General features: G+C 43.5%; 1 protein-coding gene across 3 annotated transcripts; it reads right to left on the reverse strand.

Annotated features, from left to right (window-relative positions):
• Positions 1-1,683: 1,683 nt before the first annotated feature.
• galnt3 (UDP-N-acetyl-alpha-D-galactosamine:polypeptide N-acetylgalactosaminyltransferase 3 (GalNAc-T3)) lies at positions 1,684-9,718 on the reverse strand. Of its 3 annotated transcripts, none has more exons than XM_010890893.5 (12): positions 8,853-9,717; positions 8,670-8,725; positions 7,980-8,555; positions 7,006-7,178; positions 5,927-6,076; positions 5,278-5,512; positions 5,033-5,150; positions 4,661-4,861; positions 3,247-3,378; positions 2,901-3,002; positions 2,626-2,778; positions 1,684-2,195 (listed from the first exon to the last, which is right to left on the reverse strand). In XM_010890893.5, exons 3-12 carry the CDS (start codon positions 8,477-8,479, stop codon positions 2,082-2,084), a joined length of 1,878 nt encoding a protein of 625 aa, XP_010889195.1. In that variant the 5' UTR covers positions 8,480-8,555; positions 8,670-8,725; positions 8,853-9,717; the 3' UTR covers positions 1,684-2,081. The 3 variants fall into 3 exon arrangements, with proteins under 3 accessions (XP_010889195.1, XP_010889193.1, XP_010889196.1); XM_010890891.5 differs by having other exon boundaries at positions 8,670-8,756; XM_010890894.5 differs by lacking the exon at positions 8,670-8,725 and having other exon boundaries at positions 8,853-9,718.
• Between the last annotated feature and the right edge of the window lie 397 nt (positions 9,719-10,115).

Genomic DNA, 10,115 nt, shown 5'->3' on the forward strand with positions numbered 1-10,115 from the left:
GTTTCATGATGGTTGTGAATTGTACAGCTCCATGTGCCTGATTTCATTATGTTAGTTACTATGTTTGATTTTGTGAAACTGAGTACTTTTTGCACAAAATGGTATAAATGTTTCAATGTATATTTTGGTTTCTAAACATGAACATTTGGTTCACTTTCTGTTGGGTTTATGGCTTAAAAAAAAAAAGACTTTTAAATAAAATAAAAGAAGCCCAATGCCAATCTTTTCATATGTTTAATTATTTTAGCTTGAAAAAGTAGTTCTGTAAAAAACAAAAAAATCTGCACACTATAAATTGTTATACAAGGAATGCCCAGTAAAGGGGATGATGAATTCTGCTGTGTACAGCGCCCTCTTCTGTTTAATATAAGTGGCAATGCACCAACCAAGGAATGGCAATCATTATACAGAGATCCTTTTACAAGTTTCCAAATGGCACATAAGGGCATGCGGTTCAAATTTGTTGACAGACAAGAAAATTGCCATCTCCATCCATTTTTCAGACGGACATTCAATATTCCACAAAATTCTAAATTTCCATTTTCAGTCAACATTCTTAGGATGTGTATAAACTGACCAACATCCTGGCATCAAAACACTGACATGTGTGATAATAGCAGCTCTTCATGTCTACATAATCAGAACCAAAAACTACAATCATACATTCCACATTGTAAACCAAACTGAACGGTTAAGCTTTTTAGATACCAACATGCCTAAATGTTGCATTTCCCACAAAGATGATACCAAAAAAGTTTAATGCATTTTATTCTGAAGGCAATAACTGTTAAAAATAAAACACAAAAAAAAACGAATCTAGGCATGTTAGAATTACACATCATTAAGTACCGTTGTAGAAACTACTAACAACTCAAAGTACCTTTTAAGATATAATGTGTAAACTTAAAATCATTCCCTAACACCCTGATGTCTAAAATATTAGTTTATTAGATTTGTTGTATAAAAAAAAAGTTACCAGGACCTAAAAGAATCACACCATTCTTATAAAGAGACCACAAAGCAAGAAAAAACTAACTTTCCCAAAACTGTATTCCGGCAGTCCGTAGAAATGTTGTGTCCTTGGAATTGTTTGAAAACTGACCAGAAAGGTAAAAAGTACACTAACGGTAAACATTACCCAGTCACCAATGGAAAGCAAAATCGAAGATGATGCTGGACAATCATGAATTACAGGCGCTAAATAACACAGTACCGCATGACTCAAGCACTTGGTTAAATGCCACATTAGATACATAAAATAGCAATAAGTCACTGTAATAATTCTCAATCAGTTTGTGAGAAAAACCAGCTGGATGATCAGACCCTCTGGCGGTGGTAAAGGAGAATCTATGCCTCTTCCTATCACATGACATGATGTAATTACTTTCATAATAATAAGAGGCAATAGTGGTACATATTGAATACCACATAATACAAAACGTTTATTTTAGGAGAAAATAAACCCTTGACAAGTCTTTGGTGCATAAAATCAGAGTTAATCAGTTTGTGCTAGAAGCACATGCACTGTTGCGTTGTATTTTTCGTTCTTGGTTTTCACATATTTTCATAAATTATTCAGTGTGGGCAATAAAGAACAAGTCTTTGTATTTAAATAAAATGTTACGTTGATTATCCGCAGGAGCAGGACAGAGGAAAAAAGGCAATTGAATAGTGGAATTTTTCAAAATATCCTTTCTTCATTCAGCTTCAATCTAAAGTCTCTTCACAGTCCAATGTACTGCCTTAAACTGGCTTGAATGACAAAAAAGTATTCCTTATTTAACCTCAATCATTATAAAAAAGGAATGCAAGAATAATAAACCATAAAGTCTTCAGTAACAGCTCAAATGCTTCCTTCCCGAGGTCGCAAATTCACCTCAAAATACAAAACTTTCCAGCAGTAGTTCTTCTACATAGAAAAATAAATAAAAATTCAATTTGATAAAATGTACCCCAATTGCTATTTGCTCTAACAGTCCTGCCAAGGCACAGATCGTCCAAGGTTTGAACAAGTTCTAATGTTCCTAGAATGTCCAGGCACAGATCGTCAACAGGTGACCAGGTCCAAGTTGATCCTGTCCTCAGACGAAGAGCCACAGTTGGTATCGGTCTGAGGGGTTGCAGGCCACCAAGGAGGGGTGCTCGTGACGGGCACTGAGGCACAGGTTCCATCCTGGTATGTAGAACAACTGGTTCTACACATAGAGGAGACACATTAAGGCTGAATTTTCACAGGCAACCATTTTCGGATTTTGAACATCAGATAATCTCTGAAAACTGATGGTAAAAGACCTAATGTGACTGGGCAAAAGATCAATTGGTGGATAAAATGTCTGGCAGACACATTCTGATCTGTAAATCAATTACTCAAGAGATCTTACGTTACTGGTCAAAAGACTCATTGATGGGAAATGATCAGAATTGTTGCCCGTGTAAACACATCACACAACCTAATATTTTACCATGGGCTGCATAACATCCATCGAACGGATGAAGATAATGGACGCAAACCAGGCATCAATGTCTCCAGTAAGCCACCATTTACATTAAAAAGGATGAACCCCAACATTTCAAGTCTTCACCTTGAAAGCTTATTAGAAACAGAAAGGGGATCTTTGCTCTCACCTCCTTTAACTCCCACTTCTGTTCTGCTCCTACAAATGTGCTGCGGCCTTTATACTGGCAGTCCTCCAGCTTCACAGCTCCACCCGTCCCATGCAAACACAGCTCCTTTTGAATGTTGTGGCGAATCTCGTGATGGGTCGAGTACTCAAAATACTTATGGATCACAATTTTTTTTTAAATAAAAAACACCATTAGTCATCCCCTCGAATTAGAAAGTGACAAAGTGCTTATATTCTTCCTAAGTGAACCCGTCCCTTCTTCCCCAGCCCTCTGACCTGGTTTCCTCCGAGGCCGTGGCAGGGATACATGATGAGCGGTTTCCCCCCTTCGTTGTTCTCTCCTGCATCCAGACATGAGTCTTTACCCATGTTCTTCACCTGATGACATATGGAAATGGGGTTTCAGTAACACACAAGCTGTTCAAACAAGCTCAGTCGTCTCCCGCCTTGAGGCGGCTGGGAGCTACTCGCTCTCCCCTGGCCTGGCCTGGCCTGGAGCCCTCCTCTGAGCCCTCTGGAGATGCTGGTGGAAACCCAGTGGCCAGACATAGCGCTCTGTGGTCTGGAAAGAGGCCAGGGGAGGGGATGAGGGAGGGGTGGTGAAGGGGACGTGAGGCCTTACCGAGCCAAAATGGAGCGGGTTGAGATCGGGCATGAAGACCTCTGGATACACGTTCTTCAAATACCAGGAGAAGCTCTTGCACTGCAGTCGCTCCCGGAGGTCCACGCGCCGCCCGACGTCTCCAAAGGCCCTCTGTGGAAACAATTCCAGGCTGCAGCCATTAAACGTTCCTCCTCATTACTCATGTTGCCCAAGCTTTGAACTGGGAGGAGAGCCTCCGTTACCACTTCCCCACAGCCCGTCTAGAGCAGCAGCTCCGTGGTTGATAGGTGACGGATCGGAGACAGCACCATGTATGGCAGACTTTCAGTCAAGCCGATCTTGTTTCAAGTAATTGGCACTCACAACAAAAGTTTTGCGCACACACACACACACACACGACAACAGAGCCAAAATACCATTGAAGATTATGAACCTCCAGGTGTTGAAATGCCTGACTTTTCCTGTCTTTGCTTCATTTAAATTCATTCAAGGAATCAAACTGATGCTCAACTTCACAAAAGAATGCAGAGCAGACAGTGCTGAGTCAGTTGTGTACCTATTGCCTGTACACACACTTCCAGGTCTACAGCAACAAGACCATTTAAGATAGATAATAGTGCAGACACTGTTAACAGCCGTGTGTGACGATAAATAACAGTAGCTGTTCTCATTGAAGCGGGTAGAGACACAAGCTGTTTGAAGACAGCAGGAGAGCCTCTTGGCCCAGTGCATTGGGAGGTACAAAACAAGTCAACCTCAGGGAGAGGTTACGCCATTGAGATGAGAGAAGCCTGGTGTGTGTTGGGTAGCAGCCACACTGCAAACCCATGTCATTTAGCAGATCACTTCATCCCCAGGGCTCTCCTTTTTGCCTGTTAACAACTCCAAACGACTAATGGCCTCAAGCACAGCAGAAGGTTTCCTCAAGTGGATAATGGATTTCTCTCAGTTGCCAAGGATATTATTCATTTCTATTATTCTGCAGAACACACTGAGCTACTTCTACACAGTAAATACTACGGACCTTGGAGCATATGTTCGGCGCGGAGAATATGTTTGCACACGTGACAGAGTTCAGACTTTATCCAGACTAACCCCAACCAGCAGAAGGCCCAGGCCCAGCAGAAGGCCCAGGCCCAGCAGAAGGCCCAGGCCCAGCAGAAGGCCCAGGCCCAGCAGAAGGCCCAGGCCCAGCAGAAGGCCCAGGCCCAGCAGAAGGCCCAGGCCCAGCAGAGGCTTCCCAAACTTGTCCTACAAATGGGGTGACCAGTGGTCTGCAGAACATTCTCTGTGTGATAATGACAGAGGGAAAGCGTTCCAGAGCAAACTGCTACAGAGAAAACACTGGACTAACATCCACGTCCTATTATTAGTAAGGTGTCAGCCTGCTTAACGGAACAATAAAACAATTCCACCGGGAAATACTACATACATCTTTAGCCAGCTGGGCAGCCTGCTGGTTGCGTCGGTAGAAGATTTCCTTGTAGTCGTCCATCCAGACTTCTGCCAGCCGTACCTGGTTGCGCGCAATCACCTGGGTGCCTTTCGGGAAGGTGTGGGGGCTCTTGGTGCGGAACACATGACCCACAATGGAGCATGGGATGATTTCCAGCTGACCCCCACACTGCCACACCTTAGAAACGGCAGACAAAGGCCACACGCCCAAGGCTGTTAGAATTAGCTGACTCCACAGTAACCAGTTCTACCGCTCAACACAAAGAAAGAGAATGAATCACAGGCTGCAGCAGCTATAAAACAGTAATTGAGGATGTCTAGTGAGCTAGGCAAGGGAATCCTCTCATACTCTGAAAGACATTTCAATATTCTCCCCGCCCCAGATTTCCATTTCTTCATCGTAGCTTCCAATAAGGTAGAAGTAGTCTTTGGAGATTGAGAACAGTCCCCCGGCAAATGTTGGTGTCCTATAAAAGCCAAATAAATCCAATTCATATTTTCAGTTATTTGATAAATGTTAGACCATTCACAATGTGTATCGAGGCATGTGCTTGGTATAGCCCCAAAAGTAGGTAATCACACAGTTCTTCTCACTTGATCGGATAAGTCTCATCTTTTCTTCTCTGTTTCTCGTGGTCTGGTAGACTCTCCCAGCCAAAGGACAGTCCCCAGTCAAAGTTACCACGGTTGTGGTTCTGTCCATATGGCGAGGGCTTCATGAACTCAAAGGTGTTAAGGTCAATGGTGGTGATATCAGGACTCACTACTGCAGTGTAGTTCTCCGCTATACGAGCCAGTAAAGGCTCTAGCCAACCATTGAAACATTCACCTGTTGGAACAGACATTCACTGTCATCAACAGATCCACAAAATAACAGCACTTGAAATGTCAAAGCACAAGACTAGCAAGTAACAACAACACTGCAGTATAAAAGCATCCATATACCAAACACGCTTTAAAAGTACACTTGCTTTTAAATCACCAATAGAGTAAACAACTAAATTAAAATGATATTTAGCCAGGCGAACAGGGAGCAGACACCATATATAAACTCAAAATGGTTTGAGGCATTCCTGTTAACCAGTAAACAGGTGTGTCTGAAATGCTGAGCTGTACCAGGCTGATGACTCAGGGGTTTGAGGTCAGTGCTGTACTATGTGTGTGTGTGTGTGTGTGTGTGTGTGTGTGTGTGGTGGAGGGGGTATGGTTGTTCTGTGTGCGTGTCTGCCGTTTGTGTACTAACAGTGAGCATCGAGGAAGGTGAGAATGTCTCCAGTGGCCACAGAGGCCCCAAGAAGCCGAGCAGTGATTAGGCCCTTTCTCTCGCGCTGGCGCACCACGCGCACAATGTGCAGCCGCTTCAAATACTCATCCAGCTCTTCCTTTAAGGCATCTGTAAATAGACATTAACATACAACGTTAAGCCCTTTGCATTAAGCCCTCCGCATTAAGCCCTTCATGTGATGAATTTCAGCAGACTATTACAGCTCCAAATTGACAGATCTCTCTAGCAAGACAAAGCATTCACCAATCAGGGTTTAATTTCTTAAAAGTAGGTCCTGTAGTGTCCAAGATATAGCATGAGACAAACAAATGGACAGACTGATTCATAGTGTTTGGCTTGGTGTTATCCCACACAGTAATATAGAGAGGGGTCAAATACAAGGAGTATGCCAAACACAAGGAGGTGATCAGGTAATAAAGTAGATGTGGCCTCGTTACATCTTTTGCTCAGACTCCTGCCTCTGTGACACCGTATCTGAGAAAGTTGACCTTTCTACCTCTACTTGGCCTCCCAATATGGAAGCCTACACTTCAACAGTGAAGAAAAGCAAAGAGCAAAAGAGTATAAGAGAGAGAATAAGATAGGAAGAGAAAGACAAGAAAGAGAGGGGTGTCTGGTTTTTATCCCCACCGTGGCTAGCTGCCAAGTATGCCAGACCAGTTCCTAACCCATCATCCTATCTAGCCACAGAAATAGTTTTCAGTACCGAGATCTAAAACTGTCCGCTATTACTAACAAACAACAAGGGCTTTTGAGTGTCATTTTATTCCACGTTCCCTGCTTCCTCACCTTGCCTTCTCACAGCCAGGGCCTGTTTACAAGAGCAAAGTCGTTTCACCACCACAGACTAGCTAGCCTCTCTCAGGAAAAGTATTCACTAGCTGGGCTGCTTCCTGCTATAACCTCCCTTTCACAGGGCTCCAGCCGGCACATTTCATAGCACACCAGCGGGCCGCCCAGCAGGCTGCTCGGCTGAAATCAAATCCAAATGGAAACGGGGTGGTCCAGCCGCCGGCACGGCTGGCCAGGATCTTTACCATCCACGCTGGCGTCGTCCACCAGGATGATCTCCTTCAGGAAGATGGCAGGGGAGGTGTGGAGGACGCTGTACACTGTCCTCAGCAGAGTGCTCCAGCCTTCGTTGTGAAACACAATAATCACGCTGGTGGTCAGCAGAGGGGGGCAACGCTTGAAGGTCTGCTCGATACACCTGCGAAATAGAAGCAGAAAGCAACAACACCGTGGTGTCTTTAATGGCCCGGGGAGGTCTATTCAGGACTGTGGTCGAGACATCTGAAGTCTTCCCTTGAAGGGGCGTCCATTTCGTTTGTGTCACTGGGTTGTGAACTCCCTTTGAAATGCCAACCGCATCAGACGCATTCTGAATCTGTGTAATTTACCACAAAAGAAATAATAGGAACGTGGACAGCAGTGTTTAATTAGCCAAACAAAACTCTGTTTTTTCTTGACCCAGCCACAGTTGTTGGGCACAGATGATGAAACAATGTTTCAGACAGAAACACTGAGCCTGTGGTTAGAGTGAAATTTTCCTCAATAACTTGAAAGGAAATATCAAAGGCTTGTTTGGGCTTAAAACCATCGTGTCTGTAGGAGACACTATACACCAATGTTATCTCTTTACTTCTGTGGTTGTTCAGTATTTGACTTTGGTTGCATGCAGAGCCACAGAGACAAGACAAAGGTATATAGAAACTGAATACCTCTACAAAGAAACTGTTAATACTGAACACCACCAGATGGTGCTGCTATTTGATGAAGAGAAACTCCAGTTATGATGTTATCATAGGGTGTTTTCCAAGATCATCTATTTTGACAGAATGTTATCATAAAAGGCCCACCAACACCAAGACTCCCAGGACAAGATGGTTTAAACCAAAGCCTCAGGTACAGCAACGATACATTCCAGAGCATGTACATGTAAAACAAAGGTGGCAGCTACCACAAGCACACACAAAAACAACTTATAGTTAACACTTGAGAGATGACATACTCTGGTGGTCTGGTGTCAGGGCCCAGGTCACGGCTAAGAGAGATGCGGTCGCTGGCGTAGAGATTGAAGCAGTGTTTCTCCTCTCCATGCTCCTTCTCCTTCTGTTCAGCAGGGCTCAGATGGTCTGTGTGAAAGGGCTTCCCAGAGGCCCCGGGGCCATTGGGGTCCTGAGGTGGACGCTCCAGTGCCGGCCTGAGCTCGGCAGCCGTGTAGGTCCCTGACAAACAGGAGAAGTCCCCGGCAGTCTCATGCTTTCGCACTGGGGCTTTGATCTGCATCTTTGGCATGGCATCTCTGAAGTTATTTACAGCACCCATCACCATGCCAAGTACGGCATCCCGTTTGACAGCCATCTCCTTCAGCCAGGGCTCCTCTTCGGAAGGACTTTGGTTAACTACCTCCCGTTGTATAAGGAACAAAAATGTGACAAAAATAAGCGCCACGATCACCAGTTTTAAGGGATGTAATCGCCTTCGTAGAATTCTGCGAAGACCACTCATTCTTCTGGAGCAATGTGGGGATGATTGCTTTGAGACAGTACTTCACCCAACACAGAGTCAGCTGCCAGGAGGTAACCTTAAAAGGTAGGAATATGGTAAATGTATCAAAATAAACATGGGCAATAAGCAGGATAATATAACTGAGTCTCACATGCATGGAAAAATATTTTCTTCAAAGCTGACAACTTACTCTGTTCAAGATGTCCTTATGAAATTTCAAGTATGTTATTGTTTGATTCCAATATTCTGCCCATTAAGAGAGAATGTTTACAACAGTCTATTAAAAGAAAGGACAGATCAGGCTACTATATGTAAATGTAAATGGCAAAGCATTACAGATTGACAGTAATTTCGGGAAAATGATACGACTTACCAAGACGTTACATAATAAGAATAGGAACTGCACTGCAAATTACTCATAAAAGTCCATCAAATGATTCCAATCATACCGAAAATCCGGCTCGAAATATCCAGAATTGTCATAGACTGTCAAACAAAATCCAGAGTAATTGTTGCCAAAAAGAAAGCGTCGGCACAGTACTAGAGCCTTTCTCAATCTCGGCAAAGTACTTCCGTCTCGTTGGATTCAGGTGCGCTCCTTTCAGGTAGAGGGTGGAACCCTGTGTTTGACACGCGTGCGTAGAGCGGATCTCCCTATATCAACCCCCCCGAAGTCATGCAATTATTTGGGAAACATTACCAAGTAGCAGGCATTTTTACAACACATAATGAACGTGACATTTAGCAAATAAAGTATTGTTGTATCAGCAAAAATTACTTTGATTTACTTACAGCTAAAAGTAAGCCTCCCTCGTGCCCCGAATTTGGTCAAATAAATTAAAAAGCGTTCTCTTGCGGAGTCACTTTGTCTGAGGCAATATTGGAAATGGTCTAGGCTACTCTGCGGGACACGTCTGATCTAATAGTGTCAATTCTGAAAATAATAGGATTTGTTCAGCCACCCATTCATTGAAACTGTTGCTGGGTTACAAACAGCGGAGGAACGTATCCTATACCTCTCTCAGAGCCACCGCATCCAATCAGACTATATGAAGAATAACAGGAGGTCGCATACAGAGGATGGGTATACCCTTAAGAAATAAGTGAGGATACACCTAAATACATTTCCCACATAGATCTTAAAGATATATTTTGGGCAAAAAGAAATTTATAGTTGTGCTAAAATTGATCGAACTGTTTCAAATGGCCAAAAATTCAACCAAAGCCGTTATAAGTATCATACTGTACAAATAACTTAACAGCTCACTAAAAGCATTACACGACAAGTTTAAAGTTGCAATTTACATTAGAATCCGTAAAAACGTCTGTTTTTATTTCCAGCCTGAAGAGAAGTTATGACAAAAAATCTGCCACTCACCGAACATTAGATCCTCATAGACATATCCCACCATATTCCCGCTTGCCAAGTAACCCCTGGCAGATGGTATTCATAAAGTGTTCGATGCTTGAGGGGGTAAAGAAAAGACGTGGACATGGTAGGCATTCGAAGGAGGAAGACTCCCGTGCCCAGTTAGTCTTGACAAGTAGGATCAACGAGTGACACAATTCACCGCGACTGTTCTCTTTCTTCCCCTCTCCTTCTTGGTACAATTAGTACACAGTACATGCTCACTGA

The sequence above is a fragment of the Esox lucius genome, chromosome 16 (assembly GCF_011004845.1).
Source record: "Esox lucius isolate fEsoLuc1 chromosome 16, fEsoLuc1.pri, whole genome shotgun sequence".
Lineage (NCBI taxonomy): Eukaryota > Metazoa > Chordata > Actinopteri > Esociformes > Esocidae > Esox > Esox lucius.

Bases quoted from the DNA above. Each gene is read 5' to 3' on its own strand.
- galnt3 (XM_010890894.5), bottom strand. From the start codon at position 8,479: ATGAGTGGTCTTCGCAGAATTCTACGAAGGCGATTACATCCCTTAAAA. The intron at 3,003-3,246 runs GTAAGGCCTCAC...ATATGTCATCAG, and splicing joins ACCCGCTCCATTTTGGCTCG to GTGAAGAACATGGGTAAAGA. The intron at 2,196-2,625 runs GTGAGAGCAAAG...CTCTATGTGTAG, and splicing joins AGAAGTGGGAGTTAAAGGAG to AACCAGTTGTTCTACATACC.